This window comes from Camelus dromedarius, chromosome 3, assembly GCF_036321535.1.
Source record: "Camelus dromedarius isolate mCamDro1 chromosome 3, mCamDro1.pat, whole genome shotgun sequence".
Classification (NCBI taxonomy): Eukaryota; Metazoa; Chordata; class Mammalia; order Artiodactyla; family Camelidae; genus Camelus; species Camelus dromedarius.
This window is the reverse complement of record NC_087438.1, coordinates 104,677,493-104,697,082: the sequence shown is the minus strand read 5'-3', so window position 1 is coordinate 104,697,082 and position 19,590 is coordinate 104,677,493. Positions and strand designations below refer to the sequence as shown.

At 38.2% G+C, this 19,590-nt stretch overlaps 1 protein-coding gene across 2 annotated transcripts in view; it reads left to right on the top strand.

The window, feature by feature from the left end:
- The window catches only part of HTR4 (5-hydroxytryptamine receptor 4), a 371,144-nt gene that overhangs the window by 224,083 nt on the left and 127,471 nt on the right, over nucleotides 1-19,590 (top strand). For both annotated transcript variants that reach the window (XM_010989466.3, XM_010989465.3), the window contains exon 8: nucleotides 9,807-9,879. In XM_010989466.3, the coding sequence (XP_010987768.1) occupies nucleotides 9,854-9,879 (26 nt within the window). In that variant the 5' untranslated portion in view covers nucleotides 9,807-9,853. The remainder of the gene's footprint in view (nucleotides 1-9,806; nucleotides 9,880-19,590) is intronic.

Sequence of the window (19,590 nt, the reverse complement as noted above, 5' to 3'; positions counted from 1 at the left end):
GGGATAATTGCAGTTCTCCTTCATAACATGATGTGAAGATGAAATTAGGTAATGCATGTGAAGGTTTAGTACTTGTATGTGTTCAGCAAATACCAGTTATAGAAATGTGTCCTGACCACTCCCCTGCTTCCTCCCCAGTAGTCTTCTCTTCTGTGTTAAATGGGCCCCTCTAAAATCTATGGATATGATTGTATCTTTTCCCCAAGGGGTTTGTTTAGGAGCTGTTGGAAGGAAATTGTGGGCAGCAGTCTTTGGGGAGATAACATCTTCCTAGTCTAGTAAAGATGCAGATTCTGCTCAAGAATTTCCATCTAAGCCCTAAATAGCTCATATCCTTTGAGATTGCCCTGGCATGCTTAATTGTATATGATAATCAGCACATGATATCTGAAGTAGAGAGTTTTGTATATACTGTTTTCTACTCCAGGGGGTTCAAAAGAAATAGAAAAGAGTGAAGGCAGAAGAGGTAAATACTGTGGCAGAGACCTTTCTTTTGGCATGCACAGCAAATAATGTAATCTTTGTCTCTTGGCTGATGAAGCATTTAAACAGATATGGGAAAACTATTAAAGAGGATTTCAGAAGGGCATGCTCACCTGGTGGATTGTGATCCAGCCTTGATATGTTTCCCAAACTACTGTCTATGAGTCATCTGTGCCAGAATCACTGGGACATTTGTTAAAATGCAGACTCCTGGACCTACTGATTCAAAAATGCTTTGAGTGAGGCACTTGAATCTGCAGTTTTGCAAGTGATTTTTAGGTATTCTGATGTTTGAGAACTACTGATATCAGCAGCATAATTCTGCAAGATCCTAAACACTATAATTTGGTGACTTAATTTAGATGAAATGCAAATTTTAGTTTGACCTGCTCCCAATTCCAGGTCTCTGAAGTCAGTGGTGATAAAACCTTTTGGGCATTATCAGGCTCAACTTTCGAGGGCTTGTTCTATAGAGAAGAGAAATAATTTCTGTAAACACATCCTAAAGTAGGAAAGATCAGCCCCCAGATGCATACCTGCCTTTGTGGAGAAGCAGAGTGGGAAACATCCAGACTCCAATGACTGGGGCACTGCGAAGCTGGAGACCACCTAGTTATAATAGCTGGCTAACATTACTTTGTGAACTTTCTGGGCACCTGCTTTAAAAGTATTTATTTTCATTTGGTTTTTGCAATAATCTTGTGACATTGGTATTATGCTCATCCGGGTCACACAGAAGAGGCCACTGAGGCTAAGAAAAGTAAGTAATTTGTCCAAGGGCATACGGGCAATTGATAGAATGAGGACGGATTGCAAGGCTAATCCTTGAATCAGGGGCTGGCAAACTATTTGACTGACTGCCTATTTCTGTATGGCCTGCAAGTGAAGAATGATTTTTACATTTTGTAATCGTTGAAAAAATCAAAAGAAGAATACTATATTGTGACAAGTGAAAAACATATGAAATTCAAATTCCATAAATAATTTTATTGGAAAACAGTCATCTTCATTCATTTGTGTATTGTCTATGGCTGTTTTCACACTATAGCAGCAGAGTTGAGTAGTTGTGATAATGATGTTATACTTGAAAAGCCTAAGATATTTGTTAAATGGCCCTTTATAGAAAAAAAAAAACAAAAAAAAACCTCTGCTAATCTCTGCTTTAAATCACTGTCAGCATTTCATGAACTTCTTTCACCTTTGTGATTCTTGCCACCTTCCTGTGCCACCTGGAGCATTATCTGCATAGCACTTTTCTTTAGATCTATCGGTTTTCCCTAAATGAATTTATTTTACAAAGAAACAGTGTAAGTGTAAACGAGTACCAATTGCAAGAAATAGAAGATAACTGTAAAAATAAGTGCAATTTATCACACAAAACCATGTATGAGATTTCAGCTAAATAGTTGGAGCAGATAATACCACTGCTTCTCCCATTTTCCTGCAGATCCTCTCACTGTTTCTGTATAAACCACAGACTTCCAGTGATGAATCTCTATAATTTTTGGAGGGCTGCCCTCAGTCTGCTGAAATTGACTTTTATTACAAGCATGATGGACTGGAGGTGCCTGGGAATCCATGTCCCCCTGTGGACAACCCAAATGATGGGTGTGAGAGTGTCAGAACCCCAGTTCCCTCCCTACTTGTCCAGGGTAATTCTGAGGCATGTGTTTTACACTATTGCCCAGAGCTTCCCTGTGGGATTAAGCTTCGATGGCTTAATAACACATTCCTCATTCCCTTTCCTATATCATTACTCCCCTGCCAGGGTGCCTGCACCTGCCAGATCAACTATGTGCATCTATTTAATCTTCACCTCAAGATCTGCTTCTTGGCGGGACCCCAGAAAGACAACAGTGTTTCTCACAAAAGACTGTGAGCCTTGAACCTGTTTATTATAAAAGAGAGATTACCAGATATCAGGAAGGACTCGAAGATAAACTAACACGTGAGTCCTTTTCTTCGATGTAAATAAGTGATTAAAATAGAAAATGAAAAGAGAACACATTTTTTACCATATGATTCGATGGTACTTAATGCTGTATCCACCTACTTCCTAATATCATGTGCTTTCTCCAGGAGGCATGAGAACCACACTTGGGAAATCTATGTTTAACTTTAAGGAGTGGTCCCCAGAGCAGCAGCATAGCAGTACCTGGGACCTTGTTAGAAATGCAAAACGTCCACTCTAAACCTACTGAATCAGAAACTTGGAGGTGGGGCCCAGCCATTGTGTTTTAATAAGGCTTCAGGTGATTCTCGTGCATGCTTAAACTTGAGAACCTCTGCTCTACAATAAACAGCCTCTATTTAGTTCTGTTCTCATTGCATTCCTGGATTTCATCAGAATTCAGAATCATCCAAGACTTGCTCCTTCCCCTCAAACGTGACTGACTTATGGTTTTCTGGCTCCTGTTCGAGCCTCCCACTGAGGTGGGTGGACCTTGTTGCTTGCCAAGGCACACAGGTCAGTAATTGGACAGCTCTGATGTTGGATGGTCTGTCTCACAGTGAGGCTCAGTTCTCTTGAGACTCCCACTACCTCCACTTTGTCGACACAAAGACAAGGCTAATTCCTTTCCTAATGGTCAAGTATAAACTTTCATATCATGTCATGCCATTCACTCAGCAGTGCCCTATGCACTGTACCTCTTTCCTCACAGAACATATGGCCGTATCGAGAGTGAGACATTTGTCAGGTGATCAGAAAAGTAAATATATAAATAAATGCCTTCTGAATCATCTTCTTTTCTTCATGAATAGTCCAGATCCATATTTAATTGGATCTGGTTTCTTGTAGCTGCACTCTCCTCACCACATTGTTTGGCGGCGGCGGCGGGGGATTGCTTCCTTAAAAAACATCTGATTTCTAGAAATACTCTAGATATACTCCACTCAGTTCTACGTGGAATAGAAATTCATGTTCCCCCTTTACTTATAATCCATTTCCCCCCCAAAGGCAGAGTGGGTGTGCCTCTATTGAAAACATCAGTTTTTTAATAAAGGAGCTAAAGTTCCCAGCTGAGAAATGTTTATTTACCTAGGAAAAATATTTTCTTAGTTATTTTGAAAAAAGTTAAAAGCCATCTTGCACTCTAATTGTATATATCAGTATGGTGGTCCTTTAAGTGTAACTGAATTGGCGTCTGTATGGCTTTTCATTTATGGAAAGGAAACAGCTAGAGGCTTTTTATTTAGGACTAAAACTTTCTAGGTGACAGCACAAATGGCATATTGACCTCCAGCCTTAGAAAAAGACAGTTTCAATGAAGTTCCAGCCCTTGAAATACAGATTCTTTTTTTTTTATGGTTTATACACATTTTCACTTGTGCACTACCTTCATTTAGGTGTCTGGATAAACAAATAATGTGATTTTTTTCAGGAGTAATTTATAGAAAGAAATTCTTTTACAGAGTATAATCAACTGATCGAGGTTAAAAAAAAATTGCTGAGACAGGATCCTACAAATTCCAAATATCTTCCAGAAAGCAAAGTCCTAGTAAACAGCCAAGGAGAGCAATTTTTTTTCTTCCATTTAGTGAGAATTTGCACAGTTGCAAGTTTTCAGATGATCTAAGAGTTTTCTTTTTCCCCCTCAGTAAAGGTTACTGGGAAATCATGATGACCATGGGATGTAGAAGGCTATTTTGGGGAATGCTTGTGTGTTTGATCCACGTGAGATTGGGTGTTGTAGTACATCTGGCTGGTAATGGGTTAGGGCAGTGATGATGATGAGGTGATGAGACTAACAAGCATGTGACAGCTAACTCTTTGCAAATATCTGGCCTTAGTAAATCACACATTCCATTGTTCTTTTAATTCCACCTGCTCAGAAATGTCTGTGATCATGCTTGATAGATGGAGCCTGTTTGTGACAGTATATATGGATGGAGCTTGCATCCTTTTTTAAAATTGGAAAACCATTCAAAACACTTGGTCTTTGAGAAACAGAAGTAACATGAACTGTCACAGTCCTATACTTTTAGCTTTGGAAGAAACCCTATCAGTCATCAAAATCACATCTCTCATTTAGACATCCTTAAATAGTTACCCACATGCTGCCTACATACCTCCAATGACAAGCAACTCACCTCTTCAAAAGTTTAACTTCAGAGAAGTTCTAATTACTTGAAATTTCTCCTTTTGCTCACCCTGCCCAACACCCTGTAGCCCAGTGGATTCTTCAGATGGAACAGTTGAGACCCAGATTGTAAACAGACTTTCTTAATAATGGGAACAGTGAGTTGGTAGCCAGACTGAGGGACTGTTGGCCCAGTGTTCCTTCCATTATGCCAAGCTCCCACCCTCAATTTGGCAATAAAGATAAATAATGTTTTACTTATTCTTGACACTTGTCCAAAGCAAAGATATTGGAGTATGCCCTTTGATGTAGAAATTTAACCCATGTAGGCGTTCTTGATAAAGAAACGTGGTCAATCCATGCACAGTTATGCATGAATATCCACCCATGCAGCCAAAACCGAAGAAAAAAACCCAAAGTGCAGCAACGGGAGCTGAGGTTATGACAAAGCTCCAGGTTGGCAAATGTTGGCAATGTACCAAACTACATTGATATTTCACTCCGATAGGTGGGGATTATTTACAGCTGAGCCCTGTGCTCATACTCTTCATAATAGGGATGCAACTACACACCTTCTGTTAACCATTAACTGCTGTTCACAGCAATCTCTCAGAGTATTCTAAGTTAAAGAACAAGGGTAAAGATGGGGTGTACTTACCTTCGGGGTTTGCCCTTTAGTTATTTAAAATTTGTAAGCTAGAAAACTGAGGGTTGGAACCAGCATTGGGTGACATAAAGAATTTGATCTCTTCCTTCTCCTTCTCCTTGTGTTTTAATGAAAGATCAGTCTCAGTGTATCTAACACAGGAAAGAAGCTCCAAGGAATCTGATGGAGTATGTTGCTATAGCTTTACTTTCGTGACAGATAAAGTGTTTTGAATAATTAGTGGCTTGAACTTGTCCTAGCCCTGAGAGAATACAGAGACCTTCATTTGTACCTCACATGGTAGAAGGGTTTGTTTGACTCCTTCTTTCACCCCTTCCCAGGACTTGCTGTGCTTTTTTTCTGGTTATGACAACTTAGGACTGAAGGAGACAAGGATACAGCAAGACTGTTATTAAAACACACATATACACACGCGTGCACACTTACCACATGCACACAAGGTTTAACTGAACTTTAAGTTAGCAGAATGTTTTGAAGTGACATAGCTTTTGTCTGAGCATAGGAGATGTTCTCAGTTGATTGTGTTTTTAATTAACTAGGTAGTGTTTTGTTAAGGAGTTAGAAATATAAGTATGCAAGATAAAGGCGTGATTCCTTGCACACCCTTGTCACTCTGAGCCATGCTCCCAGCAAGTGATGTCCCTATAATCATGGCTCTGATTAGATATCCCTGGTGAGCATAGCAGGCAATAGTGGACTATATTCAGTGTATCAATTCAGGGTAGATACTAGTCACCAGCTTTTTTTTTTTTGTTACTGTTCCTTTCTCTCTGACTAAAAAGCATGTTCTCACTGGCTTGTTGAATGGCAGTCATTTTAAATTTGTTCATTGACTTTCCATGACAAAAATATAATGATGTACATTGCTGTGAATATATAGTTTTTCCCTTGTTGTAACATTTTCAAATGCAGTGTCAATGAGATGAACCTTTAGCTAGCTTTTAATTGATTTTTATAGTTCCAGCTTTCCTTTCTTCTAATCTGTGTACAGATGCAATATTGATTTTCTTGTATGTAAATCAGAATTCTTTGGATTTCAGATAATGGCTGGATCCCAACTCAAAATGGCTTACAGAGGAATAAAAAGAATTTGTTGGCTCATGTATTTGGGAAGTTCAAGATAAAAGCATCTTAAGATACTGCTAGATCTTAAGCCCTATGTTTTTTTCATCAGGACACGGCATTCTTTATGTTGCAACTCTGTTTTCCTTTGAGTGTTAGCTTCATTCTCAGACAAGTTCTCCCCACAAAGTGGCATTGATGGTCATCAGCAACTTTGAATTGAAAGTCTGTAAGTTTAGCAACACCAGGGGAAAGACTTTCTGTAGCAAAAAATCTCAGGACTGTCATTAGTAGTCTAGCTGGAAAGTTAATGAATCCTTGTGGCCAGAGAATGGTCCATTCTGATTGCCCAGTCCTGATCATGTGCTCATCACTGGGCTTGAGGCCGGGGAGGGGTTCCACAAAGGAAAAGCAAGGCACTGATCTCAGAAAAAGAGGAAATAAATGGTCAGCATAAAATTCAAGCAAATGTTCACTTTCATGAGGACATTGCCTTGTTAACAGTGGATGCAAGTGTGATAAGATGACAAGAACTATGCAAAATAAATCCTGAGTTTTGAAATTCACAGCCCTGGCTTCCCAGTGTGGTCAAGTGCTGGCTGTGTGACTTTGGCAAGTCAGTTAACCTCTCTGACCCTTAGTCTTTTCATCTAACAATAGAGATAAAGACTCAGAAATTGGAGGAGGAGGAAAAGGACAGTATTTGGCACTTGTTAACTCTTAGTAAAGAGTAACTAAATAAGATGAACTTTTATTTTTATATTTTTAGAAATTATAATATTGTATTCTGGTGTGGTCCATATATTACCTCCCAGAGGGAAAATTACAAACTTTCAAACCTCAGTTTCCTCATTTGCAAAACTAACTAATTACTTAGTTGACTCAGCAAATATCTATGATGAGAATACAATGTCAGGTATTTTTCTAGGCACTGAGGACATAATAGTGATCAAGATACAATTATGCCCTCTTGAAACATATTTTAATGGGGGAGACAGATAAAATAAAGAAGCAATGGAATATATATAATGTGTGTATTAGGAAGAAAAAAATAGAATGGATACAGAGGACAGAAACTTTCAGAAAATGAGGTCTGATATTTTACTTAGGTAGTCAACGAAGTGACTTTTGAGCTGTGTCATTAAGGAAGTGAGGTAGAGTTCCAGGGAGAGGAAACATGTGAAAAGGGCCTGAGGTGAGTGCCTGCTTTGATGGTCAAGGAAAGCAGCAAAACCAGTGAGCAAGAAGGCAGCGCAGGGGTGGGGCATGGCTACAGCTGAGATTGGAGAGGAGCTGTGGCCGGATCATGTAGGGTCTGGTTGCCTATGATAAGTTTGGATTTTATTCTAAGTATAGAAAGTCACTAGAATTTTATACAGGCAAGAAATGATCTGATTTACATTAAAAAAAAATATTCTGGCTACTGTGGGGAAAAGAGATGATCGTGGAGCCTGCAGGAGTCGAGTTAGGAGAGTTTGGTGGTATTCCAGTGAAAGGAGATGGTGGCTTGGACCAGGTGCTGGATTTGGAGGTAATGAAAAAAAGTTAGGATTGAGAGAGAGTGAGTTTGCTGATCATTTGGTTGGAGGATGTGAGAAAAAGATAGTGTTTGGTTTGAGTAACTGGGTAAATGGAGAAGCCATTTACTGAGATGGAGACCAGTAAGGGAGGAGCAGGTTTCTGTGTTGGAGTGGGAAGTAAAGAATTCAGTATGAAATGCTTTTTAATCATCCAAGTTGAGATGTGACATGAATCTGGGAAAGGTCTAGGCTAAAGCTATGACTTTGGGAATCTTCAGTGAAGAGGCTGTATTTTAAGCCATGGAAATGGATGTTTTCTGTTTGTTATTTTTTGCTCTTGCTAGAAACATGGCTTATTTATATGTTCTGCATTAGGACGCTAGCTAGCGAAAAGAGGTAACTGTATTGTTATGATTAAAATAGTACATTGCCTAAAATGGTCAACCGTCTTGTTTCCTATGAGGATTTTCAGGTTATTTTTTTTCTTAAACCCCTTTTGAGGGTGGGTAATCATATCCCTTTGAGAATCTAGTAAACTCTTGAGAATCATCTGCCTAGGGAAAAAAAAAAACATGTGCACATGCATCATCTCACTTTGAGAATGATGTTAGGTAGAGGATGACAAAGGGTGGAACCCCATCACTTCAGTAGTTAGGGCTTTGTACTTATGTATTTCAAACAGAAGATTATTCCAGACTCAAAATGTAAAAAAGATAGAGCTGCTTTGCTTGAGGTCTGGGAAGGGGATTGAGTCCTGTAGACAGAGCCTTCCTCTCACCTGCCACAGACTCTGAAATGCCCATGGCAGCCCATTTTAATCTTAGAGGCTTTAAAGTATAAAACTGAAAAACACAGGTCTGCATCCTTTCCAGCTCTGGTGGCCTGCCAGTCTCTTCCTGGCTGCCAGACATATATGTGTGGTTCACACTGACCAAGGAATCCAAGGGTCCAGGCTGAGTTTCCTGGTTCTGTTATGTAGATAAATAGATTTACAGTTTCTCCTTGGTAAGATTTGATTAGAAAACCAGCAGATGGAATTATAGAATCTCAGAGCTGGAAGTGAACCCAGAGATCATCTCTTCCCATCCTTTCTGATTATTGAGAAGTGGATAGTGAGGCTCAGGAAGAGAAGGGGACTTGCTTAGGGTAACCTCAAAAGAAACAGACTGAACTCTTCCCCTGTATTCTCTGATTCACCATGTTGTGGGACAGTGTAGTGAAAAACATAGGAATTCTGAAAGATGAAGCTGCACAGCCAGTTAAGAGTGCTGCCTTGGCGTAGATCAGCGAGTGCTCGTCCATTAAAGAGTGTAAGATCTTCTGAAGGTCTATGCCAGAGGAACTTTCATTAGTTTGAAACTTAACTCCTCTTCAGTTTGGAGTTCTTAGCCTGAGATTCATGGAGGGGCCTCCAGGAATTGTGGGCTCCCCAGAAAGTGTATATGCATGTGCACGCACATCTATTGTATTTTTCTGGAAAGACGGTTCTCAAGAGTTCAGTAGATTCTCAAAGAAATATATGATTACCTACCCTCAAAAAGAGTTTAAAAACAACAAAAACAACCTGAAAATCCTCATAGGAAAAAAGATGGTGGACCATTTTAGGCAGTGTACTGTTTTAACCCCAACAATATAGTTACCTATTTTCAATAGCTAGTGTCCTAATGCAGAGCATATAAATAAGCTATGTTTCTGGGAAGAGTAAAAAATAACAAATAGATTAAATGTGGAGTAAAAAGAAATACCTGTATGTTTTAATCTCCAGGAGATTAGTCAAATGTAAAGAAACTTTTTGCAACACTCAGCTGTGCCATACCTCAGCATACCCATAGCTTTTTGCTGTGGTATTGCTTATTAAATACTTTCCCAACACCCTATAAAAGTCCTAATAAGTAGGAAGCAATGATTATTTGGCATTTTTTCCTTTAACAGGGACTTTTATTTTCCTACATTGCCTTCTTGTCTAACCTCTTTCTTATTCCCCCGTTATAGGACCCTGTGGGCACTGAGATCCAGTTCACCCATGCCTATTTCCTGTAATGGACGAACTTGATGCTAATGTGAGGTATGTTACATTTCTGTATATATGTAGTGCTATCAATTATGGTCATTTGAACTACAAGGCCTGTGAAAAGTCTGTTGTAGTAGAGTTACAAAGCTAGTAGATAGGGATTTTCTTCAGCATTTCGTGTATAATCATGAGTGTTTAATCGTGATTATAATGCTTTAAAATTTCTGTTTAAATGATAAGTATAATACAGTTATAATTGTCTCCAGATGCCCATACTAACAGTCTGCATTACGGGAGATGCTGTTAAATGCAAATAGATTTTCATCTCTGTAATAGGAAGAAAGAAGATGTATTTAAATAGGGTAAAAATAGTGTAAGAATATTTATCTGTACCTCTAAATTTCAGATACACATTTGAATAGCTTTTTATAACAGGTTCTAGTTTGCCACTTTTCTTATCAACCAGGTCATTGTGACATGATGGTTGTATGGTATAGTTACATAGAGCTAAGTGGCATTTGTGTTGCTTTGTTTTCCTGTAATTTCCTGCAACCCTTGGAGATCAAATAACAGGATGGCTCCTAGGGAAGCTTTTTCTTTAGAGGCTTGCTGCATATTATTTGGCACAACCAAATTATATGAAGAAAATTCTATTCAGTAAGACTTACATGTTATGAGTTGGCCTTTGATGCTGAGGATTACCTATAGATATCAATAGCTGGAAAACCTCAAAAAATACGTTCTTGGTGTAGTCACAAGAGCAGTTTTGGTTTTTTTTTCCACTTGAGACCTGTAGGAAAGCACATTTCAGGAATAGATCAGGGACACTGTGCCTCTGTGTTTGATGTAGGAGAACACTCTGACAAACAGAGCTGTCGCATTTCTTGACAGAAACTCTAGTGTAATGTGGCTGGAGTTGCAAAGATGTACTTTCACTGCAGCCTACGGATTCCTTAAGGGTAGAATGTGTCTCATGAATAATCCCTGGCACATGGTGGGTATGCAGTAAAGAGTTATTGATCAGCCAGTCATTGTGCTACATGTATCTCAAATCAGTGATGCTTTAGTACACCTAGGTATACACAGAGACGCTATATTCAGCACTAAAATATTCAAAATAGAAGCACTGTGAACTTTTTAATTTACCCAACGCATTGACTTGGTGCAGAGCCTTAGGACTTGTTAACACAGAGTTTTAGCCTGTTGCCACATGCTTAATTTCCCTCTGAAGGTTTGTGACATTATTTGCACAGAGAAAGCATAGTGAAATCTAGAAAAATCTCCATTTTATTTTTTGTTAATTGAAAGTGAGCAGTGTCAACGGTGGTAAGTTTATGAAATTGTTTTAAGATTCAGACACTGAATCAAACTGGGTCAGTTGGTAAAAAATGCACTTCTTTTTGGATAATTCAGATAGTATGATCCCTAACGTTGATAGCTTTTCAACATTTATTTATAGCAGCATTGGATTTGAATAGCAGAATACAATTCAATTAAATGAACATTAGCTGATCTCCTGGGTGCTGTGGAACCATAGTGTAGGATACATGATAATATCACTCCCCAGAATCTTGTCTCTGGACCATCCTCTCTTTTAGATTTCTAACCTGATCCCATCAACATATGTTCATCCTCACCCACTCCTCTCTACCCACAATATTAGTAATATGCAAATGCCACAGACTTTCCACCTGTTTCCTTCTCAGCCCAGCCTCTGGGTGTCCATAATAAAGGACATTTATTTACCAAATTGTGATGCATGGATCACTAATAATACGTAGTGATTTTAGGTGGTATATGAGTGTCTGTTTTATTTTTAAGTAAATATTTATTTTAGGATAACCTTTTGGTGGTGAGTAATACTATTTTGCCACTGATAGTAGTGAAATAAAGTTTCTTTTTAAAATACATTTACTTAAAGTTTTATTTAAAGAAAAATATTATACAGTAGGGTAAATTATATTTATCATGTTGTACTTATTTATCTTATAACTGGAATTTTGTATCTTTTAACTGCCTTCATCCTTGCTAAGAGAGTAAATCCTAAGAGCTCTTTGCACAAGGGAAAAAAAATACATATTCTTCTATTTCTTTAATTTTAAATCTATATGAGATGATGGATGTTCACTGAACTTAATGTGGTAATCTTTTCATGACGTGTGTAAGTCAGATCATTATGCTGTATACCTTAAACTTACACAGTGCTATATTTCAATTATATGTCAATATCACTAGAAGGAAAAAAGAAAATATTACATAATTTTAAAATATTCATTAATAATGTGAAAAAACACAAGGGTACTATACAAGTGACTAGGGTCCAGAAATGCATGTTCTAGGTATAACTAGATAATGTAAAATTTTTTTTTAACATTTTTAAATGAACATTTAAAAAAATTCTATTTTTTATTGAAGTATAGTTGATTTACAATGTTAGTTTCAGTACAGCAAAGTGACTCAGTTATTTTTTATATATATATATAAATATATACATACACTATATAAATCTATTCTTTTTCAGGTTCTTTTGCATTATAGGTTTTTACAAGATAATGAATATTATTCCCTGTGCTATAGGGTAGGCCTTATTGGTTATTTATTTTATATACATTAATCTCAAACTCCTAATTTATCCCTCCCTCCCTTTCCCCTTTGATAATCATAAATTAGTTTCCTATGTCTGTGAGTCTGTTTCTGGTGTATAAATAAGTTCATTTGTATCATTTTTCTTAAGATTCCACATATGAGTGATATTGTATGATATTTGCCTTTCTCTGTCTGACTTACTTTACTTAGTATGATAATCTCTAGGTCCATCTATGTTGCTGCAGTGGCATAATTTCATTCCTTTTTATGGCTGAGTAATAATCTATTGTGTGTATATATATATATGTATGTGTATGTGTGTGTGTGTATATATATATATACACACATATATATATGTATATATATATACACACACATATATATATATGTATATATGTATATATATATATACACACACACCACATCTTAATCCATTCATCTGTCGATGACCATTTAGGTGGCTTCCATGTCTTGACTATTGTAGATAGTGCTGCTATGAACATTGGGGTGCATGCATCTTTTCCAATTAGAGTTCCCTCTGGATATATGCTGGGAATGGGATTGCTGGATTCTATGGTAATTCTATTTTTAGTTTTTGAAGGAACCTCCATACTGTTTTCCACAGTGGCTGCATCAGTGTGCATTCCCACCAGCAGGGTAGAGGGTCCCCTTTTCTCCATATCCTCTCCAGCATTTATTATTTGTAGGCTTTTGAATGATGGCCATTCTGACTGGTGTGAGGTGATACCTCATTGTTGTTTTGATCTACATTTCTCTAATAATTAACGATACTGAGCATCTTTTCATGTGCCTGTTGACCATCTGTATGTCTTCTTTGGAGAAATGTCTATTTAGATCTTCTGTCCATTTTTTGATTTTTTTTTTTTAATATTTAGCTGTATGAACAGAGGTCTTTTGCCTCCCTAGGTAGGTTTATTCTTAGGTATTTTATTCTTTTTGATGCGATGATAAATGGGATTGTTTCCTTAATTTCTTTCGGATATTTTGTTGTTAGTGTATAGAAATGCAACAGACTTGTATATATTTACTTTGTATCCTGCAATTTTACTACTTTTCTTTTAACCTTCCTACTAGTTTGTGTGTGGATGATTTCCTACCTTTACTGTATCTTTGTCTTTATCAGTGAGCTTTTCCATTTTGTAATTTTCTTGTTTCTAGTTGTGGCCTTTTCTGCTTAGGGAAGTTCCTTTAGCATTTATTATAAAGCTGATTTGGTGGTGCTGAATACGTCTAGCTTTTGCTTGTCTGTAAAGCTTTTGACTTTTCCATCAAATCTGAACAAGAGTCTTGCTGAATAGAGAGTATCCTTGGCTGCAGGTTTTCCCCTTTTATCACTTTAAATATATAGTGCCATTCCTTTCTGGCCAGCAGAGTTTCTGCTGAAAAATCAGCTGATAGTCTTATGGGAGTTTAAAAGAGGTTATTTTTATGTTGCTTTAGAAGTGTAAATGAGATTAATACTCAGCTTTATTGCTTGACTGATACAGTGGTGATTATTCAGTTAGCTTTAGATTAGATGAGGAGCGCAGTGACTGTGAACTAGTACTTACCCTGTGATGGAAACCTCTGTGCTTCATGGGGTCACAGGGGACCTCAAGGCGAAGGATGATATTTACGTTTCTAAAACAGTGGTTTCTTGCAGTGTGTGAAATTTGCTGGTTGTGGCACTAAACCAGCAATCCTCTACGTGATGTTACACTATACAGCTTCCAAAGTGCATATACCACAGTGATTTCAACTGGCAGCATCACAGTTTGGGAAATTCAATTTTATGGATTCAAGTCTTGGCTTTCCCACTTACTAGCTATATGACTCTAAACTAATTATTTAATCTCTTGGAACCTTAATTTTGGCATCTGAAAATGGGTTTTTTTTAATAAGGATTATAAGTAATGTAGTAATACTGTTAACATAGTATCTCAGACATATATGTAATGAACAAATAAGTAAATGCTGTCTTTAGTGATCACAATAATTATGAGATAGATTTTTATGACCCCTAGGACTGCTAATTAATTTCTGCACCCCATCAGTTTCTTGCTTGCTTAAATTCAGTGTCCATTTGATTGGCTGACATTATTAATCAGTGTTAAATTTTTTGACCATCTGTCCCTGAGTGTGCCCATTCTGTGTTGAGGAAACTGAGGCTCCCAGAGGTGATCGAAGACCTTCAGTGTGGGAGCTGATAAGTGGCATAATTGGGATGAGACCACTGTTACTCTCTAATCTGTTCAGCACTGTTTACTCTGCAGCTTCCATGAACATGGATCCACTCCTGTTTGGTAATTGGAGGATCTAGGATTCCGTTCTGTGTCTTTTTGACTCAGTCTTGTGCTCTATTCAGTAAAGCCAGCTCTCCTTTATATACAATGCATCCCGTGATTGATGATCCTTGTTTAGAGGAAAACACCTCTGACTTGTTTCTTTCTGCTTCTGAGTCTATCAATGTCCAGTTGGGAGAATAGAGGCTGCTTAATATATTTCAAGCAAAGGGAGGTTTAATGCAGAGAACTGGTCACAGAGCTTCCTGAAAGGGCAGGAAGAAAGGGATGTTAACCAGAGGTCATGAAGCTTCATGGATCTGCTGCAAGCCCATCATTTTTGTTGCTTAAGAATCATTCACTGCTGCCCTTACTGCTAACGGCACCTCTAGATACTGGAGAAAAACGATTCTTGTCCCCTCTCACAATCCAGTTTCCCATTCTGAGCATCCTCTTTGGAAAACATAAGAAGCTAATGGGCAAGGAAGTGTGGAAAATGTAGTTTTCAGGCTTCCACCCTCTCCGACTGAGATGAGTGCCATCATCCAAAGCCACGTTTCTAGTAAGAAGTGAAGACAGTGTTTTCACCCAAGTTTGCTTGATGTCAGAGTCTGTTAAGTTTCACAGTTTACTTGTGCAAAGATTTCTGTGTTGTAGAGTGTCTGTTACTCTACATTTTAAGACTTGGGTTCCCAAACTAAAGGCCTGGCAGGTAATATTTGTTTGGCCTGTCTAGGTTTTCAAAAATTGACTTAAGTGCCTATGGGCAGGAAGAGCATTCTCCAGTTTATTAGAGTGATAATGATTCCTATTGTCTGCAAAGAAAGCATTACATTACCTTTCACAGCCATAGTGTCCAGCTAGTCAGGGATTTCGATCTGCCTACCACAGCCTTGGAGGCTTTTTATTTTATCACTTAAATTTTGAAAATAGTGATAAGAATCATCTCCAATTTTATAGGCCATATTATGACATTTAGTACCTGCTCTTTTCTCCCTGGAGATTTGTTTTATTACCATTTAGCAAATAGGATTTTGTTGAATTAAAGAACTTTTTTTCAGTTAAGCAATTGAACAGGTTTCTAAATAAATACCTGTTAAGTGATTACCATTTTATCAGTCAGGTAATGATGTTCAGGCAATGTTCTTATTTGCATTTCTAAAGAACTGTAAGAATAATCTTTTTTTCCATTCTCTTCTGCCCACTCACTTGCTCCTTAACTTACAATGGCTTTCTTAATCTCAGTGCTTGCAAAAGGTTTTATACAAAGTACTCAGCCTTGAATGTTCAATACTATCATGCCTTGTGCATCACAGATATAGATGCATATTTTCTGTAAGGCCTCACTATCAACAATGTAACTGACATTTTTAGCCTCACCTTATCTCAAATGTCACCATTGTTCATTATGTATAATTATTGCAATCCAAACCCTTGAAAGTTGAATACAAGAAAAAGTCCATGTGTAGATAATACAGCACTACAAAGTCACTTTTTAGATCTGAAAGAAAGGCAACTTCTCAGCATTTGAAAAATAATGGTAAAAGTAAATGAAGAAAACTAGATATAGAAGGCCTAGAAATACAATTGTTCTACACAGATGAAGGAAAAGTCATGTCAGATATTTTGGGAGGATGACTCTGTCTGAGTGCAGGCTGAATTACGGTGGATGCCAGGAGTCAGGGGCTCAGAGAGGCTGGACACTGTTATACTTGTCCAGGGGACGGTGGATGAGGACTGGAACTAGGATTGCAGGAGCAGGGATAAGAGGAAGAAGACACAGACTCTAGAGGAAGTTAGGAGATAGAATTCATGGTAGAAGGTGACTAACTACATGGAAAAGAGGAGGAGGACATTTTGAAGGTAACTGTGGAGGAGTAGGGTGCCTAGAGAAATAGGGCATTGTTTGGAGCTGGTGGAGACAGAAAATTGTGAGACATTCTGGTGATAAACATCTAATAGAAAGTTAGCTAAACTGATGTGGAGCTCAGTGGGGAGATGTTTGGGGGAAGATTCTGATCCCATCTACTGCATGATGGAGTGAATGGATTAGAAATTGACCCCAAAAGCTCTAACGATCTGCTAGACAAGGGGAAAATGAACATAGCTCCCCAAATATCAACACCAAAGAGACTGCTTTTATATGAAGCTTCTTCCTTCTTGTTCAGGGATTATTTCATTCTCTAACTTGCAAGTAATAGGGAAGCTTTGCACAATTAGGATGTGTGTAAGCTACAACTATGACCCTACTGAATTTCTAAACTCAGAAAGCTTATGGGAGCAAGCAACCTGCTGTATACACCCTTAGATAATCTGGAAATACTAAATCATTTCCTTTGTACTTTCATTTCTAATCAGTGTGATAGTGGGAATTGAGTCTAGTATTTTTCATGGTAAATAAATTATTTATGACTCATGAGGGTTATGATATAAGAAATGCATGATATTTGGAAAATAAATAGTGCATTGATTTAGTATGAGTTTTAGACAGGCTATAATAATTAAGGGTTTCAACCATTGTTGTGCTTTAGTAGTGGGCAGGGCAAAATCCCCTCCCTAAAAGGAGATGTTTTGGTGGCTTGTCTTGGGATTGAGCTTAATTTTGTCATTGCATCACTGACAGAGATTTGAAAACAAATTGAGTTGCCCCCAGAGAATTCTAAGAATCAGGAAAATTGTGCCTGATTTCTGTTTGTAATTATAAACATGTTATTTTCTATGATTGTGTTACTGATGGGCTCGCATTACCGGGTTTGACACTTCTAATTGATGGTAAGAAGTAGCAGCCAGCCAGTCTTCTAGCATGTTGAGAGATTTTATAGGCCTCCCAGGTCAGTTCTCTGGGCAATCAGCCTGAGGTCAGGGTTATGACTTTCTACACTAGTGAAAGAGGGATTGGCTGTGGGTAAAGATCAGCTTTGGAATTCGGAAAGCATTTGTGGGAACAAAAACAGAAGAGAAAAAGGTTCAACCCACTTCAGGAAAAAACTTTACTTCTAAGAACCTCACTTTAATTGTTTGCAGGAACATTGGGGCTGCTAATTAAAAGCAGTGAGGTTGAAAGGTATTTAAAATATCTCATCTAGTCAAAAAACCCTAAGTGGTTAGTCATATTTTTTAAAAATTTGTAATTCATATTTGATTAATTGTGACATGCTTCTATCCAATTATGCTGAACTGATGAGGTTTTACTCTGTGAAAAAGAAAAATAACTAGTAACCTTTTTATACCAGCTTAATTTTAGCACTGTTTTATTTAGAATTATGTAACCTTGACTCTGCAACCCTCTTCTTCCCTCCCTGTCATTTCTGTCGTTGTCATTAGACCTCACCATTGCTATTCTGAGCGATTGTCATCATCATCAAACTCCTTTCTTGACTATGGCTGTCCTACCTCCAATCCATTTGGCAGATGACTGGTCATCTTTCTATAGCTTATGTCTGATCATGCCCATCCCCTGTCTTTTGTCAACTTCCTACTCAAACTTCAAATTCAGACTTAATCTACCACAGAACCTCAAGCCTTCCAGACCTCCCCTCGAGCACCTGGACCTCTGTGTACAAACTGCTGTTATTCATTGATTGGACTTAATGTGGCTGATATTTAGCACACTATCTGGCATATTATAGTGTTGGAGGAATTTAACTAAAATTGGGAAAGCCTTTATATTTCACTTGATAACTCATTAGGCATAATCTCATCATCACTGAAAGACGATCACAGACAGGTTTGTGTCCAATAGATGTTAACAGCTACCACCTCTAATTCTCCTCCATCCCCTCATACCCTGAATTTCATTTACAGTTACGGAGTTAGAGGCTATGGATTTGGAGAGGAGATAGGAAGAAGGGAAGAACACCAGTTCTCTATTTGAAGTTGAAAAGATGTCTCCTGTGGGGGGTGCTATTTACCGATTTCATGGCATGAGAACTCTAGTGGCAATGTAGTTGCCCCCTTTATTTTGCATCCTTTACCTGGAATAGGACTCTTTTGCAGTGATGCCACCTCCAACACCATTGTGCTATGTCTAGCTAATAGGTGTTGAGCACTCAATAGTGTAGGTGCTATGCTAAACCCTATATAAGTATTGTCTCATTTATTCCATGTAACAATTCTATGAAAGAGGTGCTCTCATCATCTGCATTTTATAGGTAGTCACATTGACACATAGGAAGGTTAATTAACTTTCCCAAGTTCTTACAGCTAATACCTGCTGGAGCCAAGGATCTAAACCCAGAAGGTCTGACTCCTGAGCTCGGTCTCCTGATTCCTGTACGGCAGCTCCCTCGGTACCTCTGTACCACGGTAGTGCATCACTGATGCCAGTGTTATTACACCAAGTCCTAAGACCACCGTTACTCATTTACTTCTACAAGTTCTACTACTCCAACTATTACTCTTAATTCTATTATTTCTACTGTTTCTACCACAACTATGAGTTCCTAATAGTTCCTTTGTTCCAAATGCTATGCTAAGTGCTTTATCGACAGTGCCTTGTGCCACGGGGGCACAATACAGACGGCCAACTCTGAGAAAGAGAGCCTTTTTCATCTCAGAGAGAGGAGCCCATGTGCCCTGTGATCAGGGCCCTCCAAGGATATTAAGACCCTTTCAACAGGCTTTCTGTTTCTTTTTGATGGCCTCATTCTCCTCATCTCTAATAAGAAATCTGCTGGCTGTGTTACTTTTGTCCTCTTTTTTCCATCCTCAGATGAGACTGAGATCAGCTGAGGACCTAGAATGTTAGCATAATTATAGTCCTTCAGAGACCTTAAGAGAGTTGAAGCCTCTCCCACGTATCAGAATTCCCACTGCAGCGTCCTAGAGCGTAGACACCTGCTTCTGCTTGAAAATTCCAGTCCTCTTTTTAAGTATGTCCAGATGACTGGTTAAATTG